At 34.2% G+C, this 22,034-nt stretch overlaps 3 protein-coding genes across 3 annotated transcripts in view; 2 read left to right on the forward strand and 1 right to left on the reverse strand.

The window, feature by feature from the left end:
- Nucleotides 1-597: 597 nt before the first annotated feature.
- LOC120205349 lies at nucleotides 598-1,530 on the forward strand. Its single transcript, XM_039205243.1, has one exon. It carries the CDS (start codon nucleotides 598-600, stop codon nucleotides 1,528-1,530), a length of 933 nt encoding a protein of 310 aa, XP_039061174.1.
- Nucleotides 1,531-2,829: 1,299 nt separating this feature from the next.
- Nucleotides 2,830-22,034, forward strand: part of LOC120205306 — a 30,652-nt gene continuing 11,447 nt past the window's right edge. Inside the window, exons 1-7 of the mRNA XM_039205216.1 lie at nucleotides 2,830-2,937; nucleotides 3,116-3,390; nucleotides 3,805-3,943; nucleotides 4,074-4,166; nucleotides 4,321-4,408; nucleotides 4,851-5,240; nucleotides 8,178-8,182. Of these exons, the coding sequence (XP_039061147.1) occupies nucleotides 2,858-2,937; nucleotides 3,116-3,390; nucleotides 3,805-3,943; nucleotides 4,074-4,166; nucleotides 4,321-4,408; nucleotides 4,851-5,138 (963 nt within the window). The 5' untranslated portion in view covers nucleotides 2,830-2,857 and the 3' untranslated portion in view covers nucleotides 5,139-5,240; nucleotides 8,178-8,182. The remainder of the gene's footprint in view (nucleotides 2,938-3,115; nucleotides 3,391-3,804; nucleotides 3,944-4,073; nucleotides 4,167-4,320; nucleotides 4,409-4,850; nucleotides 5,241-8,177; nucleotides 8,183-22,034) is intronic.
- On the reverse strand, nucleotides 6,875-10,887 carry LOC120205301 (LRR receptor-like serine/threonine-protein kinase). The gene is made up of 2 exons (XM_039205214.1): nucleotides 7,979-10,887; nucleotides 6,875-7,876 (listed from the first exon to the last, which is right to left on the reverse strand). The coding sequence occupies exons 1-2, from the start codon at nucleotides 10,785-10,787 to the stop codon at nucleotides 7,428-7,430; spliced, it is 3,258 nt and encodes a 1,085-aa protein (XP_039061145.1). The 5' UTR covers nucleotides 10,788-10,887; the 3' UTR covers nucleotides 6,875-7,427.

The raw sequence follows: 22,034 nt of genomic DNA on the forward strand, positions 1-22,034 counted from the left end.
TTCCATCCATGGCAATCTTGCATTAGAGAATGTCTATATTTTGTAGAACAATAGTCGGAAAAATCGAAAGCAACAAACGGAAGAAGGTAAAGTACTATCTTTCATCCATTTTTTTGCAGGCAATCTTGAACACTTCTGTTTTTAAGTATTACCAAATTTAGATTTCCATTTGAATGGCTTCTTAAAAAAAGCCAGTCAATGGTCTATAAATAGTAATAGTAGAGAAAAACCACAAAATTTCTGTTTAAGATTGATAAACATTGACAACCTCATCTTAGATGTAAATTTATCAAAGTTTTACTTCCATTGCTACTAAATTCGAAATCATTATCATGGAGCCATTTCTTGAACATTTCTTGAACTCATATATCGGCGATTGTTCATCCCATTAATACATATGAGTTCCACTATATGCAAAATCATTATCATCCTTGAGTTGCAACATTTGGGGCTAAAAATCTCCACCACTTCATGAAGAAAAGAAGGTAGATTCGGATGACGCCGGCAGACTAGGTTTGATTGGAGTATTGGAATCGACATACGGATTTCGGTAACAGCTTGAAATACCAAATAACCTAGCATCTCCGGAATCACATCATGTCGAGGAACTTAACGGAGTTAAATAATCTCGAGGGAGGTGCTTTACCTAGCATTCCAAGGCCACCGTTTTCAACGGAGAAGCAGAAGGAGAATCAGCCAACAACGGATAATACTGCACAATGTTCGGTCACCATAATCTACGGTGCCGACATTGCGAACTTGTACTGCAAAGTAATGGCCACATGGTGCAAAACCCCTACCAGCCATTCCTTTACTATCAGTGTAGAGAACCCTCATGATGATCAAAATCATAGTACCATCAAGATCGATTTAAGTGGATGGCAATTTTGGGGAAGAAAAGGTCTGAAAAACATGGAAGTAGATGGCAAAAGGGTAGACATTTACTGGGATCTCCGACAGGCTAAGTTCGACGATAGCCCCGAGCCCTCCTCAGACTATTATGTGGCAATGGTATCTGGTGAAAAAGTGGCATTAGTTTTAGGAGATATGAAGATAGATGCTTTCACAAGAACCAGGAAAAAACCTTCCTCGGTAGAACCTACCTTGATGTGCAAGAAAGAGCATGTCTGTGGGAAAAAACTCTTTTGTTCCAAGGCCAAACTAGGCGCGGAGAAACGAGAACACGACATTATAATCGAGAACTGTCTATCCGGTCCCGACGATCCTGAAATGTGGGTTACCATAGACGGTACCGCCATGATCCGGGTTATGAACCTTCATTGGAGGTTCAGAGGAAATGAAATAGTCACAGTGAACAAAACACCAGTACAAGTTTTCTGGGATGTGCATGATTGGTTATATAATGATAGTCCCGGTTCAAGCCATGGATTGTTTATTTTCACACCAGCCGGACCGGGTTTTTCAGGTTCCGATGCTAAAAGTTCCGTCACCAATGATAACTACGGCGGTGATTGCAACATAAATGATCATAAATTTTGCTATGTTCTATATGCTTGGATAACCGATTAGGGATGAACTGAAATTGTACTCGTTTTGTTGATGCGGATAGTCTTCCAACTATAGACTGTTGCTTTGTTGAGTCCCTCAATTATAAAAAGTTACAAAATGATCACACAACTATTCATTATGTTCCAAACTCGTCTTTTTCCGTTAAAAAATTTACGATTGTCTAAGTTGGACGTTAACTTGATGACTAAGATGTTATAGTCGTTTGAGATTCTAGGACCAGATTCTATCATATCACCGTCAACAAGTTAATGTTCAACTCAGAATACCATAATTTTTTTAACAAAAAAGGACGAGTTTGAAATATAATGAATAGTCTAGTGTTAATTTTGTAATTTTTTATAGTCTAGGGACTTAATAAAATAATATCTTATAATCAGGGGACTATTTGTGTACTTTACCATTTAATTTTTTAATTATAGTTTAAAAAATATTAATGATAAATTTATTACTATAATTTAATTTAAAAAAATTAAATAATTTTAGATTAGATTTGTAAAGTTTAGTGTATTTTTCGATGCAACAAATATCAAATTTATATTTGTAGACTAAAAATGAGTGAATTAGAAATTTTAGAGTCGAACGATTGTCGATAATTGTGGCCAATGGTGAGTAATGCTGATGGTCAGCGATAACCGATGACGGAAAACTTTAATTAAATTCATAGGTATATTTTATCTGAAATTTAAAGATAAAATTAATATTAAATCTAAATATTAAGAGTCAAATCAAAATTTAACCCGTTTTACTAACGTATTACGTTATACATCGGCAATGTAGTGACCAAAACATTACTATTTTAAGATTTGTGTGAAAATATGAATAAAAATGAAACAAAAGTAACCATTTTGTAGTTTACCCAAAATAAAAGGGAGTCTAAATTACCATGACGGTACCTTGTCGTTCAGTCACAAACTCAAGCTTATTTTTTGGGTAAACTAAAAATTAGTATCTAAACTATCAATTTTAGTACCTAAACTTTTATTATTTTCAAAATCATACTTAATGTTTTGTTTTTATTTCATTTTAGTATCTTGTTATTAAAAACTTAATGCATTTAGTGCCTAAAATATCAGTTTTGGTCTGTTTTAGTTCTAAACTTTCAATTTTTTGAAAACTTAACGTTCAATTTTGAACGAGATACTAAAATGAAACAAAAACTAAACTTTAGGTATAGTTTTAGAAAAATTGAAAAGTTGAGTACTGAACCATATCAAAACTGATAGTTTAAGTACCAAGCACATAATTTACCCTATTTTTTTCTAGACAAACAAATTTAAGCTTTGGGATTTTATCAGAACGCTAAAGCTCTGAACTTGAAATTGAGATTATGAAAATGTCGAGTTTTGCGTGTAATCTGAACTCCAAAATCTCTGCAGCCCTTCAGTTTCGTGCTTCCTCAATTCCCTGGTAAGCTCTTCCACTCCAAAATTTGGGTTTTTCTTTTCCCATTCTCTGTTAGTTTCCCAGGAAAATGGAAGTTAATTGCGTGATTCATATTTTAAAAAGCAATAAAATGGCCTTGAGATTTTTGGGTTATTGAAAGCTATGATTTTATGCTATTTTTTCTAAAGCTTTGATTTCTCAGGGTGAATGGAAACAGGGCAATATTATGTTTGAAGGAGAGGGAATATAGTTCATCAGTTCCAGTAAGGTATATTCCTAAGAAACCTTTGGAAACTGAAGAGCCCGAAGCTTCTTCACATTCAAAGGGTTTGAGAAAGAATGAATCTCGTAAATACCCTGCTTCGAATGCATTTGGAAGAAAGTTTACAAATAATAGAAGCAGTGTTGTTGATAAAAAGTCGCAAACACGAAACGGAATGGTCAAGAAAAATGTATTATATGATGATGTTAAACAAGGTATGCTGCAGTTTCACATATTGTAGCACGTAATGATTGTGGATTGCTATTGGAATTGATGGTTTGTGGGACTGTGTATGCGAGCGTCGACAGAATTGTTGGTCTGAAACTCACATTATGGGTGTGTTTTAGTCTGGTAATGTAGTTTACAAGTGTGTGAAATTGATGGTTTACTAGACTCGTGCATGTGAACATCGATAAAATTGTCGGCTTTGACGTCACAGCATTGTGGATGTAATGGCTCTGTTGGATCATGTTTATGTCCATTTATAGAAGCTTACAACTATTAGATGGAAACACTTTCATGTTAGTCTTCCTAGTATTTCCAGATATGTGCAGAACTATGATATATCATGGTTTAAACCATTTATCACACTCACTGATTTGGAAAAGTTAAACTTCTTTAATTTGTAGGCCATGAAATAATGGAGAATCCCGTAGATATGGTTGAGGAGATGCCTCAAGGACAGGGTAATAGTGGAAAGAATTCATTACAAGTTTGCAAGGGAATCTTAGATGCCGAGAAGTCAGCAATTGAATTACTTGCGGCAAGGTAAACATACTGCTATCCCTAGCTCTGTATTTGTTTCTTATTTCTTGGAAATGAAATGCACGTATTATTTCATTATGTAGCTTTTTTGTTTCACTAGTTCTTCGCTGAATGCAATCCTCATTTTCTGCAGAGCATATACAGCAGTTGAACTGAGAAAGAAACTGCTTGTGAAGAGATTCCCTCCGGAGATTGTCGAGACAGTGATTAGGGATTTCCACAATAGGTGTGCAACTATTTTTAGGGAACCATACTTGACTCCAAACGAAAAATTGATTTTGCAATTATAGCCTATTCAGTTATTTTAGCTTTTGCTACATTATTTTGCAATTCAATTTTCTTGTGTTAAACAACTGTTTGACTTCTTTGTTCTATTGTAGAGGATTTATCAATGATAGCTTGTATGCGGAAGCATTTTCTCGATCTAGATGGTCTTCATCAACCTGGGGACCAAGGAGAATCAAGCAAGTAAGCATTATTTTTCTCAAAATTAAAATCGTTTTGTCAAAGTTCAAAGGCATGTATCTTAAAGTCATTCCATCTTGATAAATGGTGGAGCTTTGTTTTCTCGGTAGTAGTGAATTTCCTTGAAGTGGTTAAGAAGTTCAAAGTTATTATGAGATCCTTTTTATCAAATTAAAAAGAGAGCAATTAGTATCTGAATATGTAAATAAATAAAATTCCAGTGGAGAAAGATGGCTACTGTTGGATTTACGCTTGGCATAGGAGTGTTAAATTTAGTCGTGTCTGTTTGTTAATAATATTTAGCCTGTGGCTTCTATTTTTAATTTAATAGAGAAAACAAACGGAAAGGCGAAGGAAAAGAAGTAGCATGATTTGTTGATTTCTAGTCTTTGCTGTTTTCAAGCAAAAGTTTTTAACTCTTGGGTTATGGGATGTTGTGTATCAGGCATTGTTCAAGAAGGGAATAAGTGAAGCTGATGCAGAAACCGCATTAAAACTCGTATTTGAGGGTCAGATTGATGACTCTAATGATGATCAGGAATCCCGGCTTGGTTTGTCAAAGCTGTCGATGGATCACCTCTTAATTCAGGCCTCAAAGCAATGGCTTCGAGGTCAGGATGTCTCCAAAGAGACACGCAAGTCAAGGATTGTACGGTGGCTTCAGTATCGCGGTTTCAACTGGGGTGTTATTGGTTTCATTGTAAAGAAGTTGGAATCTCAGTATCCTCCCTAAAGCATTGAAAAGGATGGTTCAGCAGAGTATTAATGACAATTCCAGGTTTTGGGTTTAGATTAGGTTTAATACCCGTAATTCGAGTTTCAAAATTCATGTCGGGTAGAAATAATGATAGAATTGCTTATTTGAAATGACAGCCTCAATAAACAGCACATCTTAGGCTCTTAGCTCGTACTTGTACCAATCTTCATGTTGCGTGAACCTTCCCATAGTGACCCTTCTATAGTCCAAATGCGGTGAGGTTGATCTTTACGTATATTGCTTCGAGTATTCATTTCTCTTAAAGTATCTTTATTTGACTCGCATGTTTAACGAGCTCTAATCCTAAATTCTAAACCTTAAACTTGTGTCTAAATTCTTGGAAAACTCTGAGGTGGCGTTTGGTTCGCTAGAATGTTTATGAGGGAATTGGAATCTGTGAAGGAATTGGAATCTGTAGGAATTAGAATCTGAATCTGAAACATGTTTGGTTGGCAGGAAATTGAATTGGAATCTCATTCCATATTCTGTTTGGTTCGTAGACATGTCAGATGAATTTGATTTCAATAATGTAAAATGACAGAATTGCCCTTCTTCTTTTTTTGCTTAATTTTAGTTTGTTTTATAACTTACATGTAGCAATATATTATAAAAAATTTAAAAAATATTAATTTTTCATTTTATTGATTGATTATTCATTTCAATAAATTATAAAAATCATACTAATAAACATTATAAGTTAAAATCATCCCAATTAGGGATGGTCATGGGTAGGGTTGGGTTGGGTTTTGGGTCCACCCGACCCGACAACAAGGGAATCTCCACTCGAGACTCGACCCGACCAAAATAAAGTTTCACCCGACCCGACCCGAAATAATAAAAAAATATTTTTATTCAATAAAAACAGTGACTTAATTGAAAAAAAAATATATATAAAGGGGTATTATTGTAATTATTCATAAATATATAAGGTAAAATTATATATTTTTTTTGGTCGGGTCGGGTATTTTTCACTCTAAATCCGAACCCGACGCGACCTGAATATCAAACTTAAAAAAAATCGACCGACCCGACCCGACCCGAACCCAAATTTTTTTAAAAAAATCTGACCCGATCCCGGATTTTTTTTAAAAAAAATCCGACCCGAATACCAAAAGATTGATGAGGGTAGTATGGTCAAATTTCACATTCCCTCCTCCAAAGGATTTCAATTCTATCATGTTATAGATGAAATTTACTTTCCCTCCCTTGATGGAATTGGATTCCAATTCCCCCTTTGAAAACTTGAATCAAACATGCCCCCTAATTCTAAGGGATTCCAGCGAACCAAACGCCACTTGAAAATTTCAACATTTTCATGCCAAAGACGTACTCATATCCTACACTCGCACCCATTAGTACCATCTTGAGTCTTTGACATCGATTGGATCCACACAATACGTGCTTGTAGAGGAACTCTCGATTAAAAACTTGTAAGAATTTCACCATTTGGTGGATGTGTTGTTTCTATCTGTTGTTTTATTAGAGATATTGAGACAACATCAAATATACAGACAATGACAGTAGCCTCTGCTAGTGGAGTTGCATTATCCTAATATATGTGGATCTCATTTCTTTTGCAGATTGGAGCACTATGATTATGGAGCACTTATTTTGTTTTTCCATTTATATTCAAGTATACTCGTCTTGCTATCGCTATTGCCTTGGCATTTATCCGAACATTCGTATTTAATATATTTCTCCGAATAACTGAAAAGTTTGGTGAAAATTTGAATATATCCATGTTTGATATGTATATCCAGGTACAAGTCCTAATAATGTAGATTGCTACTGGCATGTGCTGCAGATTAGGACATATAGAGTTGTTCCAAACCTAGGTTAGTTTTACCTTTGGGGAGGCTTCTAACATTGCTGGAAGAAATGACTTTGTTAGACAGCACATGGACATGTGATGTAGGGAACGTGGGACCACATGATCACTGCTGTTAAGCTAGGTTTTTGAGACAGAGAATCTCTTTCTTGTAATAAGTTCTAATTGTATAAATCCAACACTAACAATCGTTGTTCCAGCATCGACTACAACGACTCGATCCTAAAGCCTAATAGTTGCCTATGGATAACAAGTACACACACTCTGTAGGCGTAGGCAAGTGAAAGCTAAGTACTTGATTATTGCAAGCTACAATACCAAATACAGCAGAAATTACAACTTGATCCAATCTTTAACGCTGAAGCTCGAATGGATTCTTCAATGAACTATGAACAGGTTACGAACTATCACATTGATACAACTTGAAATCTCCCCCTTCACGACTGGCTCGAATCGTCAGAGAAAGTAAACGAGCAGCTTGTTGATCCCTGCTGCACCATGATTCTAGACGGCGGCGATGGTGACCGAGGGGCTTTTGTGGTTCCCTTTGAAACGTCGGTTTCGGGGTGACGGATTTCTTTGAGCATTGCAACAACATCTTTCATCATAGGACGATCATCAGGTCGGGTGCTAACACAGAGGAATGACACAGCTAATGTTTGTAGCATTTCATGCATAGCAGGGTCGGCCCTTCCCCTAAGCTTTGGGTCCAGAATGTCACTTGGGTCCCCTCTGCTAGCCAAATGGTCTCGAACCCACTGAACCAAGTTTGCACCACTTGGTAAAGTTGGGTCTAATGGGTGTCTTCCGGTCAGAATCTCTAAAAGGACTACACCGAAGCTGTGGACATCACTTTTCTCTGTGATAGGTTGCATTGTGGCGTGTTCTGACAGTAACAATGATATATTAGAGGTGATTAGCGAATTTATATTGAATGAAATAGAAAAAACTGAAAATAATTAAACCCTGAAAAGGAAAATAGCAGAACCTGGAGCCATGTATCCATAAGAACCAGTTAAGTGTGGTCTTGGACTTGATTTGGAAACTTTATCACCATTGCTATTCAAAACTCTGGCTAAGCCGAAATCAGCAAGGTAAGGCTCATAACAAGGACCTAACAAGACATTCGTGGCTTTGACATCTCCATGCAAGATTGCGGGCACGCAATCATGGTGCAAGTAAGCAAGAGCATGTGCCACGCCAAGCACGACGTCGTAACGAGTCTCCCAGTCGGCTCCTCTCTTACCGCCACCGTGAATGAGCGAACTCAAGCTTCCGTTCGGAAGATAATTGTAAAACAATAGCTTCAGTTTCAAGTTCGAACCCCAACCGAGAAGCCTAACGATGTTCCTGTGTCTGATCGAGCCTAGTGTCTCGATCTCAGAAGTGAATGCACCGAACTCTTCGGATGACCACATCTTCTTCACTGCTAGTGCTTCGCCGTTTGGAATCGTTACCCTGTATACAGCCCCGGAGCTCCCGGTGCCAATCATGTTAGCTGAATTTAAGTTGTTCACTATGTGATCGATCGAGAAGTCGAATTTCTGATACAAGGTCACTGTCCACGTGTAATCTTCCATAAGGCCATTGTCAGGAATTCGGGCACGGAGTAACACGTAGATCGCGAGGAGTACTAGAATAACACTGGTAGCTATAAGGATGGACATGGCTAGCTTCACTACTGGTTTAACACGCCTTGAATGTTCAATATCAGCCGAGGTTACAACGCCATTGGAGATGTAGAGGCCTTTGTTTGATTCAAGGTCACTCAATGGGAGTTTTCGGAAAAATGGCGAATTTGGTAACTCCCCTGAGAACTCATTGTAGGAGACATTAAGGGAAACAAGGTTTTGAAGACTTGCAAGGACAGCTAACTGGCCAGAGAATTTGTTGTGAGAGAGGTCAAGTACTGCCAGCTTGGTAAGGCCAGAGAACTCGGATGGGATTTTACCGGAAAATCGATTGCAGCTAAGGTTTAGAGAGATTTCGAGTGCCGGAATCTGGCCTAGTTCCTTTGGTATTTCACCAGAAAAACCATTGTCACCCAGGTCTAACAACTGGAGCTTACTGCAAGACAATATCTCAGATGGAATTTGCCCGGAAAGTTGATTCTTTCCCAAGTTAAGCTTAGTCAACTCACTTAAGGAACCAATTGTACGACTCAGTTGACCTATAAGGCTGTTGTCTGAAATGTCAACATATTGCAGGCTTGTAGGAAGAATATCTGGCAATGATCTAGAGAGTCTGTTTGAATGGAGATCAAGAAACTCGAGGCTTCGAAATCCGGATATCGATCGAGGAATTCCTCCGACGAGATGATTATTGCTTAAGTCCACAAAGTTCAAGTCTTTCAGATATCCAATCTCTGATGGAATTGTTCCTGCAAGCCTGTTGCCATTTAATCTCAACCTATACAAATTGGTGCAGTTTCCGATCTCCGGTGGAATAAAGCCGGATAAATCATTGGAAAGAAGCAGTAACTTGGTGAGATTTGTCAAGCCAAAAATGTCTTTCGGGATTGAACCCGAGAGGCTGTTATAGGACAAATCAAGTGCCTGGAGCTCCTGGCACTGAGAAAGACTGCCTGGAATGCTTCCGGACAGCTTATTTTGCCAGGCAAAGAATATAGTCAAACTCTTTAGCTTGCCTATGTCGATCGGAATCTCACCGGAGAGGCCGTTGTTGTCGAGTTCGAGATGAGTCAACTCCGTGCAGTTCGAGATTTCGGATGGAATTGTACCTGACAACTGATTAACACTCAGTTGAAGCTCATGGAACTTTGAAAGTTTCCCAATGCTTCTTGGTATGCTACCTGTTAGAAGATTCTCCGATAAATCGACCACGGTCAGCTCCCTGCAGTCTCCGAGCTCATCCGGGATAGTACCGACCAAGCTGTTCTGCCACAATAGCATATTCTGAAGCTTGCTGAGCTGCCCAACTTGCCTTGGAATCTCACCGGATATGTAATTCTGATACAAGTAAAGATTTTGCAGCTCACTGCAATTACCAATCTCCTCAGGGATGGAACCTGATAACAAAGATGTGTAAATGGCTATGGTTTGAACCCTTTTCAGCATCCCGATCGACGACGGAAGATTGCCGGAAACGCCGGTCTCGGCCAGGCCTAACATCAACAAGTTGGTGCAGTTTCCAATCTCCCATGGAAGCTCGCCTTTAAGATTTCTATTCCCACCGGCTCGAAAAACTTCAAGCTTCCTCAATTCCCCAATGCTCTTTGGTATTCCACCGCTCAGTTGGTTGTCAAACAGCGTCAAATAAACAAGGCCGGAAAGGTTTCCGATTCCCGGCGGGATTTCACCCTCAAGAAAGTTGGTATTGAGAGCCAAAGTCTGCAGTTTTCTCAGCCTGCAGATTTCCACCGGGATTTCACCCGAGAGCAAATTGCAACTAAGGTCAACAAATTCAAGCTCATGGTAATCCCCGAATTCTCCAGGGATCACGCCACTGAGATTGTTCGAAGAAAGCACGAGAGTCTTCAAGGATTTAAGAGACTGGAAATTCGACGGCAGCGAGCCCTGCAAGTCCATCGATTTCAAGCTTATCTCCACAACCTCCATCTCCAAGCTGCAACGAACCCCGAACCAGTTGCATGGGGTAGGGTCCAACGAGTTCCACGATTTCAGTGCGTCTGTGGTGGAGTTCAAGCTCTTCTTCCATGCTAGTAAAGCTTGGCCTTGGTCATCAATGGAGTAACAATGGTGGAAGAAGACAAGGAATGTGAAACTGAAAGAGAAGATATAGGGAGGAAACAAGAGGTTACTTAGAGTTGCAGGCATTGGTGGTGCTTGGAGAAGAAAACAGGCGATCTGTTTTGGGATTGTTGAGGGTGGAACACCATGGTTCAACAAAAAGCTGAATATCTGGATCCGAGTGCTCTTTCTTTTTCTATCATTATTCTAATAGCTGGAGTTGTTAATTAATATATGTTGTTTTCTATATTCCTCCTGCCCTTTATTTTTCTTTAAATTCTCGTGTTTATATATTAGGGTAAATTGCAAATTTGGTCACTAACTTTAATCTCTCTCTTATTTCACTCATTATACTTTAGATTTTTTTAATTTTGGCTTAATAGCTAATCCTTTTCTACTTTAATTTATCCTCAATTTAGGTTTGTTTGACGTAACTTTCTAAAAAGCACTTTTTTGGTAAAAAGTTTGTTCCGTTTCGACATTGCGGTAGAAACAATAGTTTAAAATCAACTATAAAAGTTAGGATTTTAAGTTTTTTTCACGGTTAGATATTAAAATGAAATAAAATCTAAATGTTAAGTGTAATTTTTAAATTTTTAAATTTTTTTATACTAAAAAATAAAGATTAAAATTGATAGTTTAGATAATGAAAACGTAGTTTATCCTAATTTTAATTAGAATGAATGGAATAACTTAACATAAAAAGAATAGACGGGGTGCACCCCATAGAAACTCTAAGGACGTGTTTGGTTCAAGGATTGTGGAATCCCACATTCTCATGTTTGGTTGGCCGGGAATCTCATTCCCGGTAATGTTTTATTACCAATAGTAGCTTTTTTGGGGTATATTACTGGGAATGTCATTATCTCCCTTCCCTTAGGTATTGTAACATTACCGACGTTTTGGACTAAAATACTCTTAAATTTTTATTTTTTTTCAAAAATATCCTTCTTCTGTCATTGAATAATAAAAATTTTACGAAGGTTAAATTATAAATTTATCCTTAAATAAATTATTTTAGATTTACAAAAAAAATCTATAATTAAAATTTTATATGAAGTTCAGGGGTTAAATTTTTTTTTACCATTTCATTAAACCTTTTTTATATTTTTAATTTTGTAAAAAAAATTATATAAATATTATGAATTTAATTTTTTTTAAAAAAATATATAAATATTTTACAATTTTAATATTATACAAATATATAATATGGATAATTTGGTTAAATATATATATTCCAATAATCTTTTATTACTTTAATAAACACGGTAATCTTACATTCCTGCTAAACCAACCAAACACAAAATACAACATTCCCAGTAATCGTATTCCCTGGTAATCTTTTATTCCCACTGGTAATCTTACATTCCGTGAACCAAACACACCCTAAGGACAAACCCAAACAGTCCCCCAATGCCCACTTTTTGTTGGTGAAATAAAAGGCCATGTTTCAAGAGTAATTTTATGTTATTTAATCACTATGTTTAATTTGGATAGGTATGATTTTTTTTTAATTAATTCGGGGTATGTATAAACAAGATATTTTTACCCGTATTCGACGGGTTTAGATCCGATTCAATTTGATTGGGTTAGGTTTTTTTTTAAATGGGTTTGAATCAGGTCATGTCAGATTTTTAAGAGTTAAAGTCAGGTCGGGTAGAGGGTGAAAAAACTACAACCCGACCCGAGGATTAAAATATAATTTTCTTAAAAAATTATTATTATTTAATTGAATTTTTAATTTATACCGGATCGTGTAGGATCTGATTTATAATATAAAAATTGGGTCAGGTCAGGTTCAGGTAGATGGTGCATATTTCAGGTCGAGACGGGTTGACCAAAAACCCTAACCTGAACCATTATCGTCCCTAAATAAGACAATATATATTTTAAGATAACTCTCAATCATCATACTCCTAATGTTCTTGGTGGTCAAACCCGATACCTAAAAGAATAATAACAATTTCTTTACCACTAAGGTCACTTGATTCGATTGGAATTTAAATAAATCGATCAACATCTCAGAATTGTTATTATTATCAATATTAATTAAATATAATTAAGAGCATAATGAAATTGGATCTAGATCACATTGGTGGCACTTTGACTTGATGGTACGAGATCCATCCCTTCACATGATGAACCAAAGTTGGTAGGCAACAAATGGGTCATGTGATTTGATCTAGCATTGTTGTTTTGTATTACATTAGTTTTTGCTTGGTCTTTTGGATTTTGGTCGCACATGAGAAAGAGAAAGCATCTACTATTAATTACATTTGTGTGTGTCATGTTATTAGCAATTTAAAAAAAAAATTAAGCCTAGGTTCAAATTATTTTGTAAAAATAAAGGTAAATATTATACCCTTTACATAAAATTATTTTTTGATAATTATACTTTAATTACATATAATCGAGATAACTCATCACGTAGATTTAATTAGGGACAGACGCGGGATTTTAGGTTGGAGGCAAATTTAAACTTATAAAATTTCAGGGGCAAATATCAATTTATAAAATTTTAGGGGACGAAAGCATATTTTCAACAGAAAATACATAGAAAAAAATCTGAAATATATAGTAATTTTAAAATTTTAGGGGGCCACTGCCCCCACCCGCTCGCCTCGGTCCATTTATGGATTTAATGATAATATAGACAATCGTATTTACAGAATATTTACACATTATCAATAAATTAAATAATAAATAATAAATACTATCTTTTGAAATTTCTATATTATCTAAAAAATTACATACAACCAAGATTAATTTTATGAACCGATGCATGGAACTTATATTTGAATAATAAAAGATAAATTACGCTAGCACGTAAACTATTAGTTTTGATTCATTTCAATACTTAAACTTTTAAGCTTATGATAAAATATACAAATGATCCTCCGACTATATGATATTGTTTTATTGATTTTTTTGACTATTAAAAGTTACAAAATGATCCCTTGATTATATGGAGTTGCTTTGTTAAATCTCTTGACTATTAAAAGTTACAAAATAGTCACTCAACTATTTATTATGTTCTAAACTAATCATTTTTTGTTAAAAAATTAATGGTTGTCTAAGTTGGACGTTAACATGCTGACTGAGATATGATAGTCGTTTGAGATTATCAGATCATATTTTATCATATCTCAGTCAGCAAGTTAACGTATAACTCAAACTAACACCAAATTTTTAACGAAAAAGAACAAATTTAGAACATAATGAATAATCAAGTGATACTTTTATAACTTTTAATAATAAAATGACTTGATAAAGTAGTATCTTATAGTCATGACCATTTGTAAATTTTATCCTAAATTTTAAAGGAATTGATGAGGGATTAAAATATTGATTTAATTATATTTTATATCGAATTTGAATTATTAATTGTTTAAAATTATACATGATGATGGGGGAGTGGACCCTAAATGAAATAGTGGATACAGACAAAGGGTAGTAATCAAACCCAACTTTTAGCCAATTTGTACTTAGTCGCACTTGCTATTGTGGATAAATCTCTCACCATTATCTTACAAATATTAAATTCTATAACCCTAATCAAGCCATATAATGATAATCTAAAACACCCTTTTGTTTTGGATAATAAATAGACGGCTATAATGAAGAATCTATAATCCTAATTAGATACTCGTCCCGTTGTCATTGTCAATCAATCGTTATTTGTCACTAATAGTCATTCGCAATGAAAATAATACCAAATTAATTACATTTTACATATTCTTTTCTCATTGGACTGATTTTTTTTATAAAACTCACTCAAAAAAGAAAAAAAATCATATAAATGTTCTCATCCTGTCATATCCCGAATTGAGATTAAATTAAAAGTATTGTAAAAGTCAATGTATGTTTGTGAGTTTCTAGAAGTTTAAGGACTTAGGAAAAATTTAACCAAAAGTTTAATTTGGTTTATAAACCAACACCTTTCTTCTCCACTCTTTTCCCCTATTAGTGAAAACCAGAAACGTTTTTCTCTCTCTACCCATTTTAGTTTTTCTTCGATTCACCGCTAACCGTTTGGTAGTGTGCGACACCTCCTGTACCATTGTGTTCATCTCGTCGACCCCGTTCGTTCGATGTTCTTGGATTTCTATTCACCATTGTTGTTTGTAATCAGTGAAGGTTCAAATAGTAGGATTTTGTAATAAAAAAAACTAATTTCCGTCGATTTTTTCGGAAAACTGATGATCGTAAGTGACTTCGTTCTTTAAAATATTTGTTTGTATTTTTTCGACCACCATAAGAGGTCCCACGTGCGTCACGCGTCGCTGAATGAGAGTAGGCTTCGTTATGTCGGTTTAACCCTGACCCGTTGACTTTGATCGACCGACTCGTTGACTTTTCTAGTGACCGTTGATTTTTAAAGACCTATATCTTAACATTTTTCGATGTCCTGAGTCCGTTTGCGTATCCCATTTTGCTAAATTCTGACTCGAAAGCCATGTTTTGCATCATTTTTCATTTTAAGTCCTAATTATGTTAAGTAAATTATGAGGTTTTGAATTCACTTTTGGGTTAATTTTCTGAAGGTGTCCTCGTTTCTCCGGATTGCTCACCAATAGACCCTGATCACTCTCGTTCTGCTCAGTCGAGTCCGCTCACTCGTCTTGAGATACGCGTTTTTGATCCGCAGGATCTAGTACTACTGATCGTGGGAAACATAAGGCCTAGCCGATATTAATCATCTCTTATAGGTGTATCCCCTTGATTTGCTCGATATATTCAGCGTGTTATGTTATATGTTGTTATCGATAAACATGTTTGTGATCTGATTATATATATATTTATATATTCACAACAAAAATTACTTTTGAATGTTGTGACATCACCATTAATTTGCATGTTGATGCATTTTTAATTATGCATAGGCTTAGTCCTCATTCTGACATATGTATGGAATTAATTCCCCATTCTAACATCTACAATGGATTAACTCCTCGTTCTGACATTTGCATGGGATTAATTATCCATTTTGACATCTGCAAGGGATGAATTCCCGTTATGACATATGCATGAGATTAATTCCCCGTTCTGACATCTGTATGGGATTAATTCCCTGTTTTGACATCCGCATAAGATTATATCTCCGTTCTGTTTCTGTTGGGATCCTCTACAGGGGTAAATCCTTATTCTGATTTTGGTATTCAGTTTTGGATGTCTCCCTGTAAGGTAGTGTATATATTGTATTGATTCAGAATGAAATGTAAGATTGTTAATTTCTGTTGGAACATTCTGCTAGTAAAATATCTGAATTTTAATATTGTACGATTATTATTTTGTTTATTATTTTACTTTTGAATTTTCTGCATTTTGATATTACCTGATGTAATCTAGAAGACACATTGATCTTTGTAGTTCACTTCGTTTCTGTTTTTCTTTTTCATATTAACCTGATATATGACCAATTTGGCTATCGAATGTGTGATCTCGATTATAAATTGTATGGAATTTAATATTTATTTCTCAATCTTCTTAAGATATGGCATGAGTTTATTTCTGATTTTATATTCGATAAATGTTTCTAAAATGACTTATTAATAATTTTCGTTCATGGATCATATATACGATGACTTGGTCACCCTGATTCAGTTGTAACTCATAGGATGGGTCTAGGGAGTTACATTTAGTGGTATCATATCCCATGTTTCAATTATCAGACTGTGCAGCTGCTATAATTCTGAAAATTTGTTTAAAACAAATTTGCAAAAGAATTTTTAGAAAAGTATGAAAAATTATTTTTGAAAAAAATCATGCTACAAGATTTTCAAATATTTTCTAAAATTATCGAGACTCTGATGCCATTATGAAATGTTACTACCTTTCCGTAATGATAGTTTAGTACTTAATATATAGTCGTGAGCCTGATTTGGATATATGCTATTGTTTAGACACATTAATTAGCTATTTCAGGTATAAGGTCTTAACTCTTGCAATTAAGTCAACTAATGATCATTATTCACTGTTAGGGGGAATCAACATATGTTTGAACTGAAATAGTTGAGTCAACAACTAAAGTAGAAAATGTATAGATATATGTTATTGATGTACTTTTAACACTCTCCAGTCCTCTTCGACTAAACTGCATTAGTAATTCTGAATTTATTCTCGATAATATCTGGTTTTCAGCATCATGTTCAATTTTAAATGGGAAACTCTGAACGAAATCTATGAACTTGTTTTGAAATCTTTCCTAAGAAGTAACTCGTATGAATTTTATATACCTTATAAGTAAATGTTCTTCCAAGTTCACCTTGATTGTGAGGTTTGATAAAATTATAGTTCTGTGCAAAAATATAAGAATATAAATGGATTCATGTAATAACACTAACATATTCAGGTTTTTATTCTGTCACATCGTGGTTTCCCATAAAAAAATATTTTTAACTAATATTATATTAGAAACACATGATCTGTCAAATATTTGTGTAAAGTTTTGCACTCCAGAATAGAATATTATTTTGGTATGAATTATTTTGAATTCTTTCAAATCCTCTGTAGATTAATTTCAATATCTACCAATAATTCCTCATTCAGTTAATAAATAGGATATTTGTATTGTTCTAATTCAATTTGACTTGGGGAAAGTGTTTCACACTATTATTCCTCTTCCCTAGGAATTATTAACTATGTATTTGATATTCATTATTATGAAACATGAGTATAAATTTTGAAGTATTCTGAATAGGATTGAATATAAGAATTCCCTCTGTATTGTTTATATTTTGGAAACCGAAAGGATTTAACATATATATTACTTTGATTCACACTATCTCAAGGATTTGTGAGTGAGTAATTGTAAATTTTTCAGTAGATTGCCTTTGACTTTATCAAAGTAAGATTTAGTATGTGTTTTATCGATCATCTAGACAAGTCCGTTTAATTTATTTTGATTCGAACAAGTTATATTCCTAATAACTAAATGGGTTACTTACTTATGAGATTGTTTACTTTAGAGAGTTTCCCTTATATATAAAGACTGGATAAGATACGGGATTTGTGTCCCGGTTATAAAAAAACTCTTCTTGAGGCTCTGTTACACGATTAAAACTTTGATATAACCTATTATCCATAGTTTGATAGTCTATTTGAGCAAACTATTTATATTATGAAATGTAAATTGAAATGACATATTATAGGGTTCCAAGATTATTGGAATGATCATTTACCATTGACTGAGGTCTACTCCTTGACAGGTTTTATGATGAGTAGGACTAATTGCATAACATCAAGTTTTGAGAATCATATTAATATTAATGGTTAAAGTATTGTGGGGTAACTTTAGTTTCTAAAGGTAATTTCAGCGACTCTAATGTCCGTGAGGATGTTGTTTTCTCATTTTTTTCTGTCAAGTAAAATTTTGAGGTCAAAATTTTCTTAATGGGAATAGAGATGTTACATCCCGGATTAGGACTAAATTAAAAGTATTATAAAATTTACCCAAAAGTTTAAGTTGGTTTAAAAACCAACCCATTTCTTCTCCACTCTTTTTCCCCTGTTCGTGAAAACCAGAAACATTTTTCTCTCTATCTACCCATTTTAGTTTTTCTTTGATTCACCGCTAACCGTGTGGTGGTATGCGACACCTCCGATACCATTGTGTTCGTCTCATCGACCCCGTTCATCTGGTGTTCTTAGATTTTTGTTCACCATTGTTGTTTGTAATCACTAAAGGTTTAAATATTTGGGTTTTGTAAAAACCCTTTTTCCATCGATCTTTTTAGGAAACTGATGATTGTAAGTGACTACTCGTGCTTTAAAATATTTTCTAGAATTTTTCTGTATTTTTTCAGCCATCGGATGAAGTCTCACGCGCCACCGGACGAGAGTGGGCTTCGTTATGCCGGTTTGATTGAAACTGTTTAACCCTGAACTGGTATTAACTTGTTAATTTTGATCAACCTGACCCTTTGACTTTGATCGACCCGACCCGTTGACTTTGATCTACACGATCCAATGGGGTTGACTTTGACCTTTGACTTTTCCGATAACTATTTATTTTTTTTTAAAACCTCTATCTTGACATTTTTTGACGTTCTGAGTTCGTTTTCGCAGTTCGTTTTGCCAAATTATAACTTGAAGGCATGTTCTGCATCATTTTCTGTTTTAAGTCCTAATTATGTTAAGTGAATTGTGAGATTTTGAACTCAATTTAAGGTCTAATTTTCTAAATATGTCTTCGTGTCTCCGGATTGCTCACCAGTAGACCCTGATCACTCCTGTTTTACTCAGTCGAGTCCGCTCACTCTTCTCAAGATATGCGTTCCTGATCCACATGATCTAGTATTACTGATCGTGTGAAATGTAAGGCCTAGCCGATATTGATTATCTTTTAAAGGTGTGTCCCCTTGACATATTCGATATATTTATTATGTTATGTTATATGTCTATCTGTAAACATGTTCGAGATTTGATTATATATATACACGACATATCTAATTTCTTAATGATTTGACATCACCATTAATTTGCATGTTGATGTGTTTCTAATTCTATATGGGCTTAGTCCCCGTTATGATATCTGTATGGGATTAATTTCCCGTTCTGACATCTGCAAGGGATTAATTCCTCGTTCTGACATCTGCATGGGATTAATTCCCCATTCTGACATCTGTATAAGATTAATTCCCCGTTCTGATCTTACATCTACATGGGATTAATTTCCCCTTCTGACATCTGCAAGGGATTATTCCCCCATTTTGACATCTGCATGGGATTAATTATCAGTTTTGATATATGTATGAGATTATATCTTCGTTCTGTTTCTGTTGGGATCCTCTACAGGGGCTAAATCCTTATTCTTATTTTGGTATTCAATTTTGGATGTCTCATTGTAATATAATGTACATATTCTGATGATTCGGAATGAAATGTGAGATTTTAAATTTCTATTGGGACATTCTGCTAGTAAAATATATGAATTTTAACATTGTTCGATTATTATTTTGTTTATTATTTTACGTTTGAATTTTTTACATTTTGATATTACCTGATGTAATCTAGAGTACACATTGATTATATAGTTCACTCTGTTTCTGTCTTTCTTTTTCAAATTAACCTAATATAGAAATAATTTGTCTATCGGAGGTGTGGTATCAGTTATATATTGTATGAGGTTTAATATTTATTTCTCAACATTCTTAATATGTGGCATGGGTTTATTTCTGATTTTGTATTCGGTAAATGTTTCCGAAATGACTTATTAATAATTTTTGTTTGTGGATCGTATATGCGATCAATGTGGTCACTCTGATTCAGTTGTAACTCATAGGCTGGATTTAGGGGGTTACACATCCAACAACTATTTAATAAGGTTAATTTTGAATTATATTGTTCGTTTTCTCAAAGAAATGTTTCTTATTGTTTAGATGTTTTAATGTTTCTCAGATTTGAAGAAGTCTCTTAACTTTAAAATGATATATTTTTGTGCTAAATTTCTTGAGCTTCAAATAGTTTTTAGAAAAAACATAAATCGATAAAATGGTAGAGGACGATGAGACGAGTTCATTAAATCTATGGTGACATACAAGGTATTGGTGAATAAGATTTTCGACTACAAGTGGAAATGGATTAAAATCTTTAACCTTGATAAAAAATACGATGAGTTAAAATAAAATAAAAAATTGCTTATACGTCAGCATCACGTCAACATTAAATTATCACATCGTTTGATTGTTAATGATTTAATTGTTTAATGCTTTAATTGAACCCTAAACTAAAATTTAATATTAAAAATAAATCTAAAATCGATATAAATATTAAATATAAGGGACATTTAGGTTACTTTATCCCATCTTTATATTTGGGGCACTTTATTTTCTAAAAAATGCCTTAAATCATTATTTGGGGTTTAGGTTTGCTTGTAATAATTAATCATGAGAAACAAAACATTAAAACCTTAGGTGTTTGCCTAAGTTTTTAGGTTCCACTTATTTGATGAAGCTTCAAAATCTTTTCTATGTCCCCTTGTATATTTTATATATATAAAAAATTATTATATTTTTAGGTGCCTAAATTATATCTCAAATTAATTTTTTGTGCTAAAAATTTTTTCGCTAAAAATAGCTGCTTAACGTTTTCAACGTTACACTTTTTAGGTGTCATACCGTAACAACTGTTAAGTTTAACGTTATCCAACACGTGTCGCACATATAAAATTAAAAAATATTTAATATTATAATTAAATAAAAAAAATCCCCAAAATTCCATTGTCGATCGAACACCATTGATATGTGACCGTCACTGTTGATACCATCAGAACCGTCTTGCATTCTCGACCAAAACTCAATCCCCATTCACTGTGAAACTATGTCGATCGGTGTGAAAAGCACCGCAAAGGGCCGTACGTTATTGTTTGTTGTTTTTCGACGATTCCGACTGCTACAGCTGGCCATACGTTACACGATCTCCACCATTGAGTTCCTCACCTTGCTCCGGAAAAAAACCCAGCCGATGGTAACCCTTCATCGTCGTCGAAGGTGGGGGATGAGAGGAAGAGGGATGACACGATGCTTTATATTTTTGATTTTTCCTTTTTTTAAAATAATAATATTTTATGAAAAAAACAACGGTAAACACCTAAATGTGTAACATAAAAAATATTAAATACATATTTTTAACGAAAATTTCTTTAAACACCAAAATTAAATTTAAATTATAAATAAATATTAAGTTATATATATAATTTTCCTGTTTTCCCGTAACTCTTCTTTTTATATTTTACAGTGAAAGCTAAGTTTGAGATTAATTTTATATGCCAAATATTAGGCTTTATTCCTTAGGGTCATCAATCAACTAATATCAATCTCTCTCTTTTATTTATTTGTTGACTATCATTTTATATATAATCATATTTCATTTATTTAAATTTTTTATATTTTATAATATTAATTAAAGACGCGACATAATTTTTAATTTCATTTATACAATTAAAGAATTTCACCGTTAATTCATTAAATATTTATTATATACACTCGTTAAATTTACATTTTATGGGTGAGTGAGGTTGGATTGCCCAATTAATAATAGGGTAGAAGAGTAACTTTTATTTCTGTAGTAGATATGATTTATCATTTAAGCCCATATCATATTTTTGTATCAATTTAGCCCTTAAAGTTGTTTGATTCCATCATGTTATACCCTAACCTTAACTTAAAACCCTAAATTCTCATCCTTAAACCCTAAATCATAACCATAACCTCTAAACCATAAATGCTAAATGCTAACTTAAAACCCTAAACAATAGTAATTTTTTAAAACATTGGTGCAATTGAGCAACTTCGAAGGCTAAATTGATGTGAAAATATGATAGAGATGAAAATG

Source organism: Hibiscus syriacus, unplaced genomic scaffold, assembly GCF_006381635.1.
Source record: "Hibiscus syriacus cultivar Baekdansim isolate YM2019G1 unplaced genomic scaffold, ASM638163v2 tig00012370_pilon, whole genome shotgun sequence".
In the NCBI taxonomy this organism is placed as follows: Eukaryota; Viridiplantae; Streptophyta; class Magnoliopsida; order Malvales; family Malvaceae; genus Hibiscus; species Hibiscus syriacus.